At 43.2% G+C, this 19,381-nt stretch overlaps 1 protein-coding gene across 1 annotated transcript; it reads right to left on the reverse strand.

Moving 5' to 3' along the window:
* Positions 1–793: 793 nt before the first annotated feature.
* LOC128846044 (olfactory receptor 14A16-like) lies at positions 794–1,750 on the reverse strand. Its single transcript, XM_054045127.1, has one exon. It carries the CDS (start codon positions 1,748–1,750, stop codon positions 794–796), a length of 957 nt encoding a protein of 318 aa, XP_053901102.1.
* Between the last annotated feature and the right edge of the window lie 17,631 nt (positions 1,751–19,381).

The raw sequence follows: 19,381 nt of genomic DNA on the forward strand, positions 1-19,381 counted from the left end.
CAGGCTTGAGTCCTTGAACTAAAATCACTGTGTGGGTGTCTTTGACCACAACATATGGTATGTGGCCCATCGGCAACTACCAGTAGCAAAAATCCCCAAGTTCTGGAGACGGGACACTAGCTGGGGAAGTGTCTGAGTTACTACAGATAATTCTTTTCCAGGTATCTGCCTGGTGGGTCTTGCCAACATGCTCAATGTCTAACTGATCACCATCTTTGGAGTCAGATTGGCAGAGACCCTAGGGGATTTTCAGCTTCCTCTGCAGCATGATATATGAGTCACTTGTAGGTTTAAACTAATGTAAAGGGTTAAATCTCTGTAATTAGAAATGTTTACACCATGATTTGAGGATGTCAGTAATTCAGCTGCAGGCTAAGCGTCTATTACAGGAGTGGGTGGTTCACGTTTTGTGACCTGCAATGTGCAGGAGGTCAGATTAGATGATCATGATGGTCCCTTTGACCTTCATTTATACACACAAGGGAAAGAAGCTCCCATCCTTGCCTTCTACTGTCCATGGAACAGGTGTAAGTGGCAACACAATTTAATAGGCATTGCTTGGGCACAGAATGAAAGGCTGATTCTTCCCTCCAATGAAATGCACAACAGCTTAACTCCAGGATTGGATCAGATCTTCTGCTGATGTAAACCAGCCCAAGTACATTGACATCAGTGGAATTAATCTGGATTTGCACTGGGGGCAACTGACAGCAGAATCTGGCCCACTTCTGCATAAACTGTGTTGTCATGGAAATAAATGGCATGGACTGGGAAACACAAACTCAAAGAGTATTTATTCGAGAAAGACAGAAAAATAATTCTTGGTGAATAACCTCCCCCTACTCAGTCTCCTCAATGAAGATTTGATATCCTTGTTCCTCATGCTGTAGATGACCGGATTCATCATTGGAGGCATTACAGAATAGAAAACAGCCACCACGAGGTCCAGACCTGATGCTGAGCTGGAGGTGGGTTTCAGGTAGGCAAAGATGCCAGTGCAAACAAACAAGGAGACCACAATGAGGTGAGGAAGGCAGGTGGAGAAGGCTTTATGCCGTCCCTGCTCAGAGGGGATTCTCAGCACTGTGTTGAAGATCTGAACATATGACACAATTATAAAAACAAAACAACTTAAGACTATGCATGCACTAAAAATGAGAGCCCCAATTTCACTGAGGTATAAGTCAGAGCAGGCAAGTTTGAGGAGCTGGGGGATTTCACAGAAGAATTGATCCACCATGTTATCTCCACAGAAAGTTCCTGCAAATGTATTCCCGGTGTGCAGTGCAGAGTAAAGAATTCCACCGATCCAGGCACTGACTGCCATTTGGACACAAGCTCTTCTGTTCATCACACTATCGTAGTGCAGTGGTTGGCAGATGGCGACGTATCGGTCGTACGCCATGATGGTGAGAAGGGAAAAATCTGCTCCCATCAAGAAGATAAGGAAAAAGACTTGGGTGACACATCCAGCATAGGAAATTGAGCTGGAGTTGATTAGGGAATTGACCATGGATTTGGGGATGGTGACAGAGATCGAGCCAAGGTCTATAATGGACAGGTTCACCAGAAAGAAGTACATGGGGGTGTGCAGATGGTGATCGAGAGCTACGGCTGTGATGATGAGAAGGTTCCCCATCAGGGCTGCTAGGTAAATCACCAGGAACACCACAAAATGCAAAATCTGCAGCTCCCAAATGTCAGAGAATCCCAGGAGAAGGAACTGGGTCAAGGTGGTGCAGTTGGACATTTTCTTTTTCAGAAAATCATGTGCTGCCTCTGGAGGGAAGGAGAAGTGTAATGGTCAGGATTACATCAGTAAAATAACTCTCCTTTTGTGAAAACCACCTTAATTCACACGAGTCAGACCCTTGGCTTGTGCAGATTGGTGTAATATGGGAAGGGGAGGGCAGGATCCATTGACTCCAGTAGAGTTAGTCCGGATTTACACTGGGCAGAATGAGAGGATACTCAGGGCCATTGACGGAATGAGATCACTGCTGATTTACACCAAGCTGAAGGAAAACAGAGTAAGCACCAACTGCTTTGTAGGGGTTTGTAAACCTTCCACTCAAAGAAGTATAAAGTTAGGTGAATCTTATCTGCATTTCATAGAGGGGAAAATGCAGACCAGAGAGCTAGAATCTGCTGTCAGATACCTCAATGTAAATCTCGGGTAATGTCACTGAAAGCAGTGGAATTACTTTGTGTTTACACTGCTGCAAATGGGATTAGCATCTACCACCGAGGCGAACGAGCTCACTCATGGCTATACAATGACTGAGCTGTAGAATCAGGAACAAAACGCAGGACAAATCCTGAATCCCAGTCAGCTGTTCTAGCCACGACCCAACATTATCTACCCAAAACAGAAGAAAAAGGTCCCAGGCGGCTTTCTCACTTCTATAACCTATAGTACCCCATGACCCCACTGCTCTCCCAGAGGGGGATTTGAACTCAAGAGTCCTGATACTGCCCAGACCCTCCCATAATCATTGGATTATATGCTGAGTCCAGAGCTGGGAATAGAACCAAGAAGTCCTGATTCCAAGCCACCCACCCTAATCACTACACCATATGATTCCACTATTTAAAAATGTAGCAATACTGCACAGTGCTCTTAATAGCAGTAAGATCAGTAGTACATAAGAACAGAAGAATGTCCATACTGGGTCAGACCAAAGGTCCCTCTAGCTCAGTATCCTATCTTCCTACAGTGACCAATGCCAGGTGCCCCAGAGGGAATGAACAGAAAAGGTAATCACCAAGTCTGCTATAGATCACCAGACCAGGTGGATGAGGCATTCTTCCAGCAACTAACATAAGTTACTAGATCACAGGCCCTGGTTCTCATGGGGGACTTCAATCACCCTGAAATCTGCTGGGAGAGCAATAAAGCTGTGCACAGACAATACAGGAAGTTTTTGGAAAGTATAGGAGACAATTTCCTGATGCAAGGGCTGGAGGAACCAACTAGGGGCAGAGCTCTTCTTGACCTGCTGCTCTCAAACAGGGAAGAATTAGTAGGGGAAGCAAAAGTGGATGGGAGCCTAGGAGGCAGTGACCATGAGATGGTCAAGTTCAAGATCCTGACAAAAGGAAGAAAGGAGAGCAGCAGAATATGGACCCTGGACTTCGTTAAGCAGACTTTGACTCCTTCAGGGAACTGATGGACAGGATCAACAGGGAGAACAACATGAGGGGGGAAAGAGTTCAGGACAGCTGGCTGTATTTTAAAGAATCCTTATTGAGGTTCCAGGAACAAACCATCCTGATGTGTAGAAAGAATAGTAAATATGGTAGGCGAACAGCTTGCCTTAACAGTTAAATCCTTACTCATTTTAAAAACAAAAAAGATGCTTAAAAGAAGTGGAAGTTTGGACAAATGACCAGGGAGGAGTTTAAAAATATTGCTCAGGCATGCAGGAGTGAAATCAGAAAGGCCAAATCACAAATGGAGTCACAACTAGCAAGGGATGTTAAGAATAACAAGAAGGGTTTCTAAAGATATGATAGCAATAAGAAGAAGGTCAGGGAAAGTGTGGGCCACTTACTGAATGGGGGAGGCAACCAAGTGACAGAGGATGTGGAAAAAACTAATATATTCAATGCTTTTTTTGCCTCTGTCTTCACAAACAAGGTCAGCTCACAGACTACTGCACTGGGCAGCACCATATGGGGAGGAGGTGATCAGCCCTCTGTTGAGAAAGAAGTGGTTCAGGACTATTTTGAAAAGCAGGACATGCACAAGTCCATGGGGCCGGATGGACTGCATCTGAGGGTGCTAAAGGAGTTGGTGGATGTGATTGCAGAGCCATTGGCCATTATCTTTGAAAACTCATGGTGATCGGGGGAGGTCCCGGATGACTGGAAAAAGGATAATTTAGTGCCCATCTTTAAAAAAGGGAAGAAGGAGAATCTGGGGAACTGCAGGTCAGTCAGCCTCACCTCAGTCCCTGGAAAAATCATGGAGCAGGTCCTTAAGGAATCAATTATGAAACACTAAGAGGAGAGGAAAGTGATCAGGAACAGTCAGCATGGATTCACCAAGGGCAAATCATGCCTGCCTAACCTAATTGCCTTCTATGACGAGATAACTGGATCTGTGGATGAGAGGAAAGCAGTGGACGTGTTATTCCTTGACTTTAGCAAAGCTTTTGATATGGTCTCCCACAATATTCTTGCCAGCAAATTAAAGAAGTTTGGTTTGGATGAATGGATGAATGAAGGTGGACAGAAAGCTGGCTGATCATTGGGCTCAACGAGTAGTGATCAATGGCTCCATGTCTAGTTGGCAGCCGGTATCAAGTGGAGTGCCCCAAGGGTCGGTCCTGGAGATGGTTTTGTTCAATATCTTCATTAATGATCTGGAGGATGGTGTGGATTGCACGCTCAGCAAGTTTGCAGATGACACTAAACTGGGAGGAGTGGTAGATCCTCTGTATCTTATACCTATCCTCCAGTGTGAGTGAGACAAATTAAAGGATTGGGCCAAAAGAAATCTGATGAGGTTCAACAAGGACAAATGCAGAGTTCTGCACTTAGGATGGAAGAATCCCATACACTGCTACAGACTATGGACCGAGTGGCTAGTCAGCAGTTCTGCAGGAAATGACTTAGGGGTTACAGTGGATGAGACACTGAATATGAGTCAACAGTGTGCCCTTGTTGCCAAGAAAGCTAACAGCATTTTGGGCTGTATAAGTAGGAGAATTGCCAGCAGATCCAGGGACATGATCATTCCCCTGTATTTGTCATTGCTGAGGCAACATCTGGAGTACTGTGTCCAGTTTTCGGCCCCACACTACAAGAAAGATGTGGAAAAATTGGGAAGAGTCCAGAGGATGATAAAAAAAAATGATTAGGGGGTTGGAGCACATGACTTATGAGGAGAGGCTGAGGGAACTGGGATTATTTAGTCTGCAGAAGAGAAGAGCAAGGGGGGGGATTTGATAGCGGCTTTCTACTACCTGAAAGGGGGTTCCAAAGAGGATGGATCTAGACTGTTCTCAGTGGTAGCAGATGACAGAACAAGGAGTAATGGTCTCAAGTTGGGGGGAGGTTTAGGTTGGATATTTGGAAAATCTTTTTCACTAGCAGGGCACTGAAGCACTGGAAGGGGTTACCTAAGGAGGTGGTGGAATTTCCTTCCATAGAGGTTTTTAAGATCAGGCATGATAAAGCCCTGGCTGGGATGTTTTAGTTGGGGATTGGTCCTGCTTTGAGCAGAGGGTTGGACTAGATGACCTCCTGAGGTCCCTTCCAACCCTGATATTCTATGATTCTATGATTCTAAGTGATCCATACCTGTCACCCATTCCCCTGCTTCTGGCAAACACAGGCTAGGGACACCATCCGTGCCCCTCCTGGCTAATAGCCATTGATGAACCTATCCTCCAGGAACATATCCAGTTCCTTTTTGAACCCTGTTATAGTCTTCGCCTTCACAACATCCTCCAACAAAGAGTTCCACAGGTTTACTGTGCGTTGTGTGAAAAAATACTTCCTTTTGTCTGTTTTAAACCTGCTGCCTATGAATTTCATTGGGTGATCCCTAGTTCTTGTGATATGAGACAAGGAGTAAATAATACTTCCTCCTTTGCTTTCTCCACAGTAGTCATGATTTTATAGACCTCTATCATATCCCCCCTTAGTCATCTCTTCCAAGCTTAAAAATCCCAGTTTTATTAATCTCTCCTCATGCTGAAGCTGTTCCATACCCTAATCATTTGTGTTGCCCTTTTCTGAAACTTTTCCAGTTCCAATATGTCTTTTTTGAGATGGAGAGACCAAATTTGCATGCAGTATTCAAGATGTGGGTGTGCCATGGATTTATATAGAGACAATATGATATTTTCTGTCTTATTATCTATCTTTTCCCTAAGGATTCCTAACATTCTGTTTGCTTTTTTGACTACCACTGCACATTGAGTGGATGTTTTCAGAGAACTATCCACAATGACTCCAAGATCTCTTTTGATTGGTAACAGCTTATTTAAACCCAATCATTTTATATGTATAATAGCGATTATGTTTTCCAGTGTGCATTACTTTGCGTTTATCAACATTGAATTTCATCTGTCATTTTGTTGTCGAGTCGCCTAGTTTTCCAAAGTTTCTTTGTAACTCTATGTCTAGGTGGTATTCTCTTTGACTCTTCCTGTCAAAGGTAGGGACCCGGGCAGAGACAGATGCATCATGGAGGTGAATGCCTGGCTGCGAAGATGGTGTTGCCAGGAGGGCTTTGGCTTCCTAGAACACAGGATGCTATTCGAAGAAGGACTGCTAGGCAGAGATGGTGTTCACGTTTCGAGGAGAGGAAAGACTCTATTTGGACACAGACTGGCTAACCTAGTGAGGAGGGCTTTAAACTAGGTTCAATGGGGCAGGTGAGCAAAGCCCGCAGGTAAGTGGGGAACATGGAGACCTGGGAGATGGGTCGGAAATGAGAGGGAGTGTGGGCTATATTGGCAGAGAGAAAGGAGTGTCAGGACAAAACTGGGAGGAAAGATCAAACCAGTATCTTAGATGCCTAGATACAAATGCGAGAAGTATGGGTAATAAGCAGGAAGAACTGGAAGTGCTAATAAATAAATACAACAATGACATTGTTGGCATCACTGAAACTTGGTAGGATAATACACATGATTGGAACGTTGGTGTGGATGGATACAGCTTGCTCAGGAAGGATAGACAGGGGGAAAAGGGAGGAGGTGTTGCCTTATATATTAAAAATGTACACACTTGGACTGAGCTAGAGATGGACATAGGAGATGGAAGTGTTGAGAGTCTCTGGGTTAGGCTAAAAGGGGTAAAAAACAAGGGTGATGTCATGCTAGGAGTCTACTACAGACCACCTAACCAGGTGGAAGAGGTGGATGAGGCTTTTTTTAAACAAATAACAAAATCATCCAAAGCCCAAGATTTGGTGGTGATGGGGGACTTCAACTATCCGGATATATGTTGGGAAAATAACACAGCAAGGCACAGACTATCCAACAAATTCTTGGACTGCATTGCAGACTTTTTATTTCAGAAGGTTGAAAAAGCTACTGGGGGGAAGCTGTTCTAGACTTGATTTTAACAAATAGGGAGGAACTCGTTGAGAATATGAAAGTAGAAGGCAGCTTGGGTGAAAGTGATCATGAAATCATAGAGTTTGCAATTCTAAGGAAGAGTAGAAGGGAGAACAGCAAAATAGAGACAATGGATTTCAGGAAGGCAGATTTTGGTAAGGGATAGACTTTACAAAAACTAGACAAGCCATTTACAACACAAACTTTGCTTCTCTACAAAAGAAAAAGGACACTAAACTGTCTAAACTGCTACATGTCACAGGGAGCCACAACAGTAGCTCCCTTGCCCCACCCAACAATATTCTTAATCTTTCCAGCTATTCTCTTAGCCCAGCAGAAGAATCTGTCCTATTTTGGTGCCTTTCCTTTTGTCCTTCCAGACCCACGAACATGATACAGTTCTGCGGTGACCTAGAATCCTACTTTCACCGTCTCCGACTCAAAGAATATTTCCAACACACCTCTGAACAGCATACTAACCCACAGAATCCTTCCTACCAACACTACAAAAAGAAGGATTCTGCATGGACTCCTCCTGAAGGTCAAAACAACAGACTTGACTTCTACCTAGATTACTTCCGTCAACGTGCACAGGCTGAAATTGTGGAAAAGCAGCATCACTTGCCCCATAACCTAAGCTGTGCTAAACACAACGCCATCAACAGCCTCAGGAACAACTCTGACATCATAATCAAAAAGGCTGACAAAGGAGGTGCTGTAGTCATCATGAATATGTTGGAATATGAACAAGAGGCTGCTAGACAGCTCTCTAACTCCACATTCTACAAGCCATTATCCTCTGATCCCACTGATGATTACCAAAAGAAACTACACCATCTACTCAAGAAACTCCCGGAGAAAGCACAGGAATAGATCTGTACAGACACAGGCCTAGAACCCCGACCAGGTGTATTCTATTTGCTACCTAAGATCCATAAACCTGGAAATCCTGGACTCCCCATCATATCAAGCATTGGCACCTTAACAGCAGGATTGTCTGGCTATGTGGACTCTCTCCTCAGGCCCTACACTACCAGCAGTCCCATCTATCTTTGAGACACCACTGACTTCCTGAGGAAACTACAATCCATCGGTGATCTTCCAGAAAACACCTTCCTGGCCACTATGGATGTAGAATCCCTCTACACCAACATTCCACACAAAGATGGACTACAAGCCATCAGGAATAGCATTCCTGATACCATCACGGCAAACCTGGTGACTGAACTTTGTGACTTTGTCCTCACCCACAACTATTTCACATTTGGGGATAATATATACCTTCAAGTCAGCGGCATTTCTATGGGTACCCGCATGGCCCCACAGTGTGCCAACATCTTTATGGCTGACTTAGAACAACACTTCCTTAGCTCTCATTCCCTAACGTCCCTACTCTACTTGGGCTACATTGATGATATCTTCATCATCTGGACCCATGGAAAAGAATCCCTTGATGAATTCCACCATTATTTTAACAATTTCCATCCCACCATCAACCTCAGCCTAGACCAATCCACACAAGCGGTCCATTTCCTAGACACTACTGTGCTAATAAACGATGGTCACATAAACACCACCCTATACCAGAGACCCACTGACTGCTATACTTACCTACATGCCTCCAGCTTCCATCCAGGACACACCACACGATCCATTGTCTACAGCCAAGCTCTAAGATACAACTGCATTTGCTCCAATCCCTCAGACAGAGATAAACACCTACAAGATCTCTATCAAGCATTCTTAAAACTACAATACCCACCTGCTGAAGTGAAAAAACAGATTGATAGAGCCAGAAGAGTACCCAGAAGCCACCTACTACAGGACAGGCCCAACAAAGAAAATAACAGAACTCCACTAGCCGCCGCCTTCAGCCCCCAACTGAAACCTCTCCAGCAAATCATCAAAGATCTACAACCTATTCTGAAAGATGATCCCTCACTCTCACAGATCTTGGGAGACAGACCAGTCCTCGTTTACAGACAGCCTCCCAACCTTAAGCAAATACTCACCAGCAACCGCACACCATACAACAAAAACACTAACCCAGGAACCTATCCTTTCAACAAAGCCCGATGCCAGCTCTGTCCACATACCTATTCAAGTGACACCATCATAAGACCTAACCACATCAGCCACACCATCAGGGGCTCATTCACCTGCACATCTACCAAAGTGATATATGCCATCATGTGCCAGCGATGTCCCTCTGCCATGTACATTGGCCAAACTGGACAGTCTCTACGCAAAAGAATAAATGGACACAAATCTGACATCAGGAATCATAACATTCAAAAACCAGTAGGAGTACACTTCAACCTGTCTAATCACTCAGTGACAGACTTGAAGGTGTCAGTTTTGCAACAAAAAAACTTCAAAAACAGACTCCAAAGAGAGACTGCTGAACTCGAATTCATATGCAAATTAGACACAATTAACTTAGGTCTAAACAGAGACTGGGAATGGTTGGGTCATTACACTAATTGAATTTTTTTCCCCCATGTTAAGTTCTCCTCACACCTTCTATGGGTCATCTCAATTATCACTTCAAAGTTTTTTCTTCTGCTGCTACTGATACCTCATCTCAATTGATTGGCCTCTTACAATTGGTATGTGTACTGCCACCTTTTCATGTTCTCTGTATGTATAAATATCTTTTGTCTGTGTGTTTCATTCTATACATCTGAAGAAGTGAGCTGTAGCCCATGAAAGCTTATGCTGAAATAAATTTGTTAGTCTCTAAGGTGCCACAAGTACTCCTGTTCTTTTTGCGGATACAGACTAACATGGCTGCTACTTTGAAATCTATGTCCACTGGATCCCCTTTGTCTACATGCTTGTTGACCACCCTCAAAGAATTCTTGTAGATTGCTGAGGTATGATCAGCCTTTACAAAAATTATGTTGACTCTTCCCCAACCAATCATGTTGATCTGTGTGTCTGATCATTCTGTTCTTTTCTATAGTTTCAACCAATTTGTTCGGTACTGAAGTTAGGCTTGCCAGCCTGCAATTGTCAATATTGCATCTGAAGCCTTTAAAAAAATAATTGGTAGCACATTAGCTATCCTCCAGTCATTTGGTAGAGAAGCTGATTTAGATGATGGGTTACAGACTACAGTTAGTAGTTCTGCAATTTCACATTTGAGTTCCTTCAGATCTCTTGGGTGAATCCATCTGGTCCTGGTGACTTATTGATGTTTACTTTATCAATTTGTTCCAAAACCTCCTCTGATGACACCTCAATCTGGGACAGTTCCTCAGATTTGTCACCAAAAATAGTAGTAGAATGCCACAGGATCAAGATCTAGTAAAGATCAGGGCACCACCAAGCTGGGCTCTCTTGAATTGTCCTGCATTTTACTTCCTTTGATATCAATGATGGTCTGTCTTCTGTATGAACTGTAGATTTAACAGCATCCTTTCCTTTCTCCCTCTCCCTCTCACCTAATCAATTACAAGTTGCATCGAAAAGGAAGATAAATGAGATTTCAGAAGGACTAATGATTACCCTTTCTGGAACACTCGTATGCAGGGTCACCCAATCCATCCCCCTGTTAAAGTCATTGGGGTACACAAAATATTGTTTGGCATTTGGGTATTGATTGACATTATTCTAGGTGGGGCTGGTAATGCTGCCTCTTATTAATGTTGCCTAACACTTCTCATTATAAAGTCCTGTTTTCTGTTGCTTATAACTTTACCAGACCTTAACCACTGAAATTGCTATTTTCTAGGTCAGGTATCTAGCTCAAAACACTTGAGACATTTCCAAGAACGAAGCCAGGGGAAAATATACTGTTCTGCTCATTTTAAGCTCTAGTGTGACAATGCTTTGGAGGCTGGACTTGACATTTGGCATGAGGAGTCATTTTATAAAATAAAAAAGGTCAGATAAAAATAATCTAAAATAAGATATAAAGTAAAAATAAAATATTGAAAATGGAACAAAATGCTTCAATTTCGCTGAAATGTAATGTTTGAACCGATACCAAAATAAAAAAAAATCATTTCAAGGGAAATTTTGAAATTTGATTACAATTTGGAATGAAAACAAATTTTCAAATCACAGCCTATCCCATGAAATGGACTTGCTGGTTCCTGGCCAGCTCTCTAACAAAGCAATCAGGTGCTGTATTGATGAGCAACATAGAAAATGCCAAGATAAAAATCAATAATTTTGTCTTTGGAGCAAAGTTAGAGCAGTGTGCTGTGAATAAGGCCTGGGGCCACACACTGAAGATGAGGAGAAAACAAAATACTGAAAACCAGCTTACTCAGTGAGTCCTGTCCATCCTGTGCAAACAAGGCAGGGGTCCCGTGCAAAATGTACTACATGGTTGTGTAATTAAAGACTGCATTATAACTTCATTGAAGAGGAACCAAAATTTGTTTGTTGGAAACTATACTTAACTGTTGGACAATATAATAAGCCAATGGGGTAGTCTGACCATAATCCCGTTTTTGGTCCTTAAAAAGATGGGGGGCTCAATTGGGGAACAGACTCTTGGGAGATTCCCAGGGGACAGACTGACAGGCCTTTCCTTCAACTCCAGAGACTCTGTCCTTTGTTCATGAGCCCTTGTATAACCAGACCACAGGTCACCAGTGGATACGCCTGGCCATCAGCGCTGGACCAGTGATGATCACAGACTAATAGATGTGAGCTCCTGCTCTTATTTCCCCTCCATTTCCCTCCCCCACTATCATCCTGTCTGTTGGCTTTTCACCTGATCCTGAGAGCAACTGCACCATACAGCATGAGCACAGTGAGCTGAGATGGCCCATCCAGCTCGGCCCAGGCTGACAAGGATCAGCAAAAATAGAGACCTGACCATACCCACCATGTGACATCCCAGACCAAGGGAGTGAGCCAGAATCCAGAGCAACAGTTGTCCTGGCTGACCTGCCACCAACTGAAAGCATCCATCTGTGATGGGGCAGCCACCAGCTATGCTGAGATGTATTTTTCCCACCTTTATTATCCTATATCTTCTCCTTGCTAGGTGTGAAGGTTGTGGACCTTTCAAGATATCTAGAAAGACTTATGTGCACAGATGAAGAGGAGCTCATGGTACATGTAGGTACCAATGACATAGGGAAAGGAAGGAGACAGGTCCTGGATGCCAAACGTAGGCTGTGGGTAAGAGATTAAAATCCAGGAGTGCCATTGTAGCATTCTCAGAAATGTTTCCAGTTCCACATCCAGGCCAGGGAGAGAGGCAGAACTACAGGATCTCAATATGTGAATGAGATGATACTGTTCAGAGAAGGAATTTAGGTTCATTAGGAACCAGACAACATTTAGAGTAAGGAGGAGCCTATACAGGAACTATGGGCACCACCTAAACCAAAACAGAACCAGACTGTTGAATGTAAAATTAAATAGGTTCTTCAGAAGTTTTTAAACGAAGGGCTGGGGGAAAGCCTACAGGACCAGAGGAGCACAGGGTCTGGAGACACACATCCCATAGGGGAGGATTTATTAATGGGGATTCTCTCTAGTCTCATAAAGAGGAGAGGAGAGAAGTGGATAAAGTTGATAGAAGCTGGGGGGGACAGGTAGATACACTGGAGGATAGGGATAGGGTCCAGAGTGACCTAGACAAATTGGAGGATTGGGCCAAAAGAATTCTGATGAGGTTCAACAAGGACAAGTGCAGAGTCCTGCACTTAGGACAGAAGAATCCCATGCACCACTACAGGTTGGAGATCAACTGGCTAAGCAGCAGTTCTGCAGAAAAGGACCTGGTGATTACAGTGGATGAGAAGCTGGATATGAGTCAGCAGTGTGCCCTTGTTGCCAAGAAGGCTAACAGCATATTGGGCTGCATTTGTAGGAGCATTGCCAGCAGATCGAGGGAAGTGATTATTCCCCTCTATTAGGCACTGGTGAGGCCACATCTGGAGAATTTTGTCCAGCTTTGGGCCCCCCACTACAGAAGGGATGTGGACAAATTGCAGAGAGTCCAGCGAAGGGCAACAAAAATGATCCGGGGACTCGGGCACATGACTTACGAGGAGAGGCTGGGGGAACCGGGCTCGTTTAGGCTGCAGAAGAGAAGACTGAGGGAGGATTTGATAGCAGCCTTCAACTACCTGAACGGGGTTTCCAAAGAGGATGGATCTAGGTTGCTGTCAGTGGTGGCAGATGACAGAACAAGAAGCAATGGTCTCAAATTGCACTGAGAGAGGTCTAGGTTGGATATAAGGAAACGCTATTTCAATAGGAGGGTGGTGAAGAACTGGAACGGGTTACCTAGGGAGGTGGTGGAATCTCCATCCTTATAGGTTTTTAAGGCCCTGCTTGACAAAGCCCTGGCTGGGATGATTTAGTTGGTGTTGGTCCTGCTTTGAGCAGGGGGTTGGACTAGATGACCTCCTGAGGTCTCTTCCAACCCTAATCTTCTATGATTCTAGGATTCTATGACAGGTAGGAACTGAACAGAAACATCCAGGCATAAAAGAGTCCCATTTAATTACATCACATGAAGGCAGACAACTAAATATTGACAAATTTTATAAGTGCTCATATACAAATGCTAGAAGTCTAAACACTAAAATTGGTGAACTTGAATGCCTGGTATTAAAGGAGGATATTGAGATAACTGACATCACAGAAACTTGGTGGAGAAGTGAGAATCAGTGGAACACGGTAACACCAGGGTATAAAATATTCAGGAAGGACAGAGTAGGTCATGCTGGTGGAGGAGTGGCACTACACGTGAAAGAAAGTATAGACTTAAATAGAGTAAAAATCTGAAATGAATCAAACTGTACCATAGAATTTGCATAGATAGCAAATCCATGTTTGAAGGGTATAGCAGTAGGAATACACTACAGACCACCTGACCAGGATGGTGATAGTGACTGTGAAACGCCCAGGGAACTTAGAGAGGCTATAACAGGAGAAAATGCAGTAATGAAGGGGGATTTCAAATTATCCTCATATTGACCGGGTACATGTCACTTCAGGACAGGATGCATAGATAAAGTTTCTAAAGCCCACTAATGACTGCTTTTTAGAGCACCTAGTCCTGGAACCCACAAGGGGAGAGGCAATTCTTGATTTAAGTGGCACTCAGGATCTGGTCCAAGAGATGAATATAGCTGAATTGCTCGGCGATAGTGACCATAATGTAATTAAACTTAATATCCACAGGTTGGTGGGTGGGAACTACCAAAGAAGCCCACCATAGTAGCATTCAACTTCAAAAATGGGAACTACACAAAAATGAGGAATCTAGTTACACTTGAAAATTGCCCTGTCCTGTTCATTCCCTCTGAAGCATCGGCCTCTATCAGAAGACAGGGCACTGGGTTAGGAGGACTATTGGTCTGACCCAGTGTAGCTGATCTTATATTTCCCCACTTTGTGTCTGTCAGTCTTTTCAAAAGCAGGAAAAGTAACCACCATTCACAGGGGTTCACTTGACATTCAGCAGTAAATTGCCTTTCAGAATAAGAGTCTCTAAGGGCTTTCCAACATGGTGCCTAGTCTGCAATAGGGGGGTGTAAATTCTTGTGCGCTCATGTGGATTCTGCTGGCCTGCACTAAAAGTTCTCTAGTGCACATTAACACAGTATAGTTTGAAACAGAACTACATCAGTGTGCCCTAGAGTCCTTTTGGAGTGTGACAAGCTAGTGCACAGTAGAGTATACACCCCTCTCCCGTTGACTACAGCACCATGTAGACAAGCTCTAAATAATACCCTCTCTCTTTAAAAGGAACTTGGGTGAGTTTTAATTATGGTTGTTTTATAGAACCATTCTGTTTCAATTTCCATATGCTTTATGTCTTGCTTTGATTCCTTTCCTTGTGTATCCTAGTCAATACATTTCCAATCTTTGGAAAGGATTTTCCAGGGCATATGCCATGGGATTAAACAGGTTGAGGTCTCTGTACCCAAAATCTGGAAGCACGTTTGACTGTTCAGTGTTGTACAGTGATAGGGAGAATTCAACGCCTTTGACTCTCTGGGACAATTTATGCAAACAAAATGAACATAATATACATCAGACTAATAGTAAGGAAGAGAAGTAACAGCACATAGCTAGCAAGTTAGGTAGAAGTAACAACAAAGTAATAGAAGAAATAAGAATAAAGATAAGTAGAGAGAAAGAAGTAACAACAAATAATTAGATTAATAAATGGATAGATGGATTCTGCATTTGTTTTTCATTAGTCCCTGAGAGACAGTCAGTGAGAGAGAGAGCGAGAGAGAGAGATCTATTTTTTTATCTCTGCCCTGTTTGTCATGTATTGGAATTGTTCCCTCTTTCCCTACCTCTCTGCTCAGTCACTGCTAAATGGACCCCATAATATTTCCCATGAACAATCAAACCGAAGACACCAGTGTGTAATGCTTATGGACAATTTTCTTTCAGTGTTCTTGATCCATTTTTTAAAAATATCTGAGTCATTTTGATTAATTCCCCCACTTTCCATGGGAGGAAACTGAGACACAAACATTCTATCATCACTTTCCTAAAGTAACCCCTGATCTGGGTTGCTTTAGCCTTCAATGGCCAAACTCAAAGTCTGAAAAAAATACATAGGGTCCATTTATGTTTTTCCCCCTTAAAGGGTGACTCTGCAAACCCCACATGTATTTCATTGCAACAGCAAACTTACCGCACCATTGTGTGTGGAATCCTCCCAGCTCTTCTCTCCTCCAACCCCAGCCTCCTTTTGGCTATTTATCTATCAATCTAAATGTCCCTATTACTGTATTAAGACAGACCTTTCTCTGCTGACACGGAGCCTGGCCTGCTGGAAATATACTGAGACCTGTTGCTCTCTGCAGACGAGCTGTGCGTGTCTAACTGTTGGAAGGATATTTATCCATATCTATTCCCCTAAGGGCTTTCAGGCACTCGCTCCCTGGAGCCCTGCACAGCACAGGAGCAGAGGCAAAGTTACTGTAGCGTGTTTTCCTCACAGTTCCCGGAAACTCAAGTGATCACAATTACAGAGAGGCAGTAGGATATAGAACAATGAGTCTGATCCAATTGGTAGGGGCACAGGCCTGGTACTCAGAAGACATGGCATTTATTCCTGGCCCTGACACTGACCTGCTGTGTGACCTGGCCCAAGTTGCGTCACTCTGTGCCTTGGTTTCACTATTTTCCCCAGCATTTAATGTAAAAAAGTGTTTAAATATTGCTAACATACAGTCAACAGTTTTTGATATCGGATTTTAGTGTATGAAAATTTCCAATGTTGATGTCAAATGCAGAAAAAAGGTCTTTCAATAAAAATGCACAAAAATTAGTAGCTTTAACTCAACATTTTCCATCAGAAGCTTCTAATTTTAACTCCCTGTAAGATGAAAACAAAGTGTTGCCAAAATCCTCATGACCTTGAACTTTGTACTATTGAATGTCACCATATTTCTCTCACACAAGAACATGAGAACATAAGAATGACCCTACTGGGTCAGACCAAAGGTCCATCTAGCCCAGTATCCTGTCTTCCAACAGTGGCCAGTGCCAGGTCCCTCACAGGGAATGAACAGAACAGGTAATTATCAAGTGATCCATCCCCTGTCGCTCATTCCCAGCTTCTGGCAAACAGAGGCTAGGGACACCATTCCTGTCCATCCTGGCTAATAGCCATTGATGGACATATCCTTCATGAATTTATCTAGTTCTTTTTTGAACCCTATTATGGTCTTCACAACATCCTCTGGCAAGGAGTTCCACAGGTTGACTGAGTGTCATGTGAAGAAATACTTCCTTTTGTTTTAAACCTGCTGCCCATTAATTTCATTTGGTGACCCCCTAGTTCTTGTTTTATGAGAAGTAGTAAACAACACATCCTTATCTACTTTCTCTACACCAGTCATGATTTTATAGACCTCAATCATATCTCCCCTTAGCTGTCTCTTTTCCAAGCTGAAAAGTCCCAGTCTCATTAATCTCTCCCCATATGGAAGCCGTTCCATACCCCTAATCATTTGTGTTGCCCTTCTCTGAACCTTGAGATGGGGCGACCACATCTGCACACAGTATTCAAGATGTGGGCGTACCATGGATTTATAGAGAGGCAACATGATATGTTCTGTCTCATTATCTATCCCTTTTTATTATTATTCCCAGCATTCTGTTTGCTTTTTTGACTGCCATTGCACATTGAGTGGATGTTTTCAGAGAACTATCCACAATGACTTCAAGATCTCTTTCTTGAGTGGTCACAGCTAATTTAGACCCCATCATTTTATGTGTATAGTTGAGATTATGCTTTCCAATGTGCATTATTTTGCATTTAACAACATTAAATTTCATCTGCCTTTTTGTTGCCCAGTCACCCAGTTTTGAGAGATTCTTTTGTAGCTCTTCACAGTCTGCCTGGGTCTTAATTATCTTTAGTAATTTTGTACCATTGGCAAATTTTGCCACCTCACTGTTTACCCCTTTTTCCAGATCATTTATTAATATATTGAATAGGACTGGGCCCAGTATAGATCCCTGGGGGACACCACTATTTACCTCTTTCCATTCTGAGAACTGACCATTTATACCTACCCTTTTTTCCTATCTTTTAACCAGTTACCAATCCATGAGAGCACCTTCCCTCTTATCCTGTGGCAGATTACTTTGCATAAGAGCCTTTGGTGAGGGACCTTGTCAAAGGCTTTCTGAAAATCTAAGTACACTATATCCACTGGATCCCCTTGGTCCACATGCTTCTGGACCCCCTCAAAGATCTCTAATAGATTGGTGAGCCATGATTTCCCTTTACAAAAACCATGTTGTTTCTTCCCCAACAAATTATGTTAATCTACATGTCTGACAATATTGTTCTTTATTATAGTTTCAACCAGTTTCCCAGTACTGAAGTCAGGCTTACAGGCCTGTAATTGCCTGGATGACCTCTGGAGGCCTTTTTAAAAATTGGTGTCACATTAGCTATCCTCCGGTACAGAAGCTGATTGAAATGATAGGTTACAGACTAAAGTTAGTAGTTCTGCAAGTTCACATTTGAGTTCCTTGGGTGAATACCATCTGGTCCTGGTGACGTATTGCTGTTTAATTTATCAATTTGTTCCAAAACCTTCTCTAATGACACCTCAGTCAGGGACAGTTCCTCAGATCTGTCACCTAAAAAGAATGGGTCAGGTTTGGGAATTTCACTCACATCCTCAGCCATGAAGACCAATGCAAAGAATTCATTTAGGTTCTCCGCAACGGGCTTATCATCCTTGAGTGCTCCTTTAGCACCTCGATCGTCCAGTCTTCAAGTTCATTCAGATTTTCCTGTATAACTTTCTGATCCTCCCTTGCTTTGATGATGCCTCCCAACTCTGTGTCATCAGCAAGCTTCATTAGCACACTCCTACTCTTTGTGCCAAAGTGAATAACAAGAATATTGAATAAGGCTTGTCCAAAGACAAATCCTTGAGGAACCTTGTTACCTCCATCCAGTCCGATAATTCATCTTTCAGCAGAATGCATTGCCTTCTCCCCGTTAGCCAGCTCCTTATCTACTTTACAATGTTTGTACTAATCCCCATCTTCTCTAATTTAACTAATAATTTCCCATGTGGTATTGTATCAAATGCTTTACTGAAGTGAAAGTAGATTAGATCGACTGAACTTCCCTTCTCTAAATAATCAGATAGTTTCTCAAAGAAGGAATTCAGGGTAGTTTGGCATGATCTACCTTGGGTAAATCCATGTTGCATTACATTTCCTTTACCATGTACCTCCATTAATTTAATTATTTCCTCCACTGTTTATTCTAAAACCATGCTTACTATTGAGGTCAGACTAACAGGTCTCTAATCGCCCAGATCGCTTTTTTCTCTTTATTAAATATAGGTGTTAGAGGGCTTTCCCTTCACCCCTCCCCTGTTTCTTGTCACGCAGACAGAAAGCAGAAGACAGAAGTCCGAAGTGCAGGCAATGTAATGTTTATTGGGGTTAGTTCCAAGGAAGCAGATCCATAGCTCTACAAACTGGCAGTCTGTTTCCCCAGTGTTCCATTCCCACCTCCCCATTCCCATTTCCCATTCCTACCTCCTCCTTCTTATCAGGCCCAAATATACCTGCAGTGCACGCCCTTAATCTCACCTCTTACAACTTATGGTCGTGTTCCGTATTGGAGGGTTGTGAGGCTAGGGTCTTCGTCCCACCTTTTTTGTATTCCATTGGAGGGCTAAGGAGTGGGGTTGTGTTCTGGCCAAGGCCAGGCTTTTCTTTGGCTTTTAGTGTTTCTTATGCCTGCCCCCCACCTCCTATTTCCCCTTGCCCCTCCTAACTGGTTGCTTGACCTTGGCTTGAGAGAGGAGCCAGGCAGCCTT

The sequence above is a fragment of the Malaclemys terrapin genome, chromosome 12 (genome assembly GCF_027887155.1).
Source record: "Malaclemys terrapin pileata isolate rMalTer1 chromosome 12, rMalTer1.hap1, whole genome shotgun sequence".
NCBI classification, from domain to species: Eukaryota; Metazoa; Chordata; order Testudines; family Emydidae; genus Malaclemys; species Malaclemys terrapin.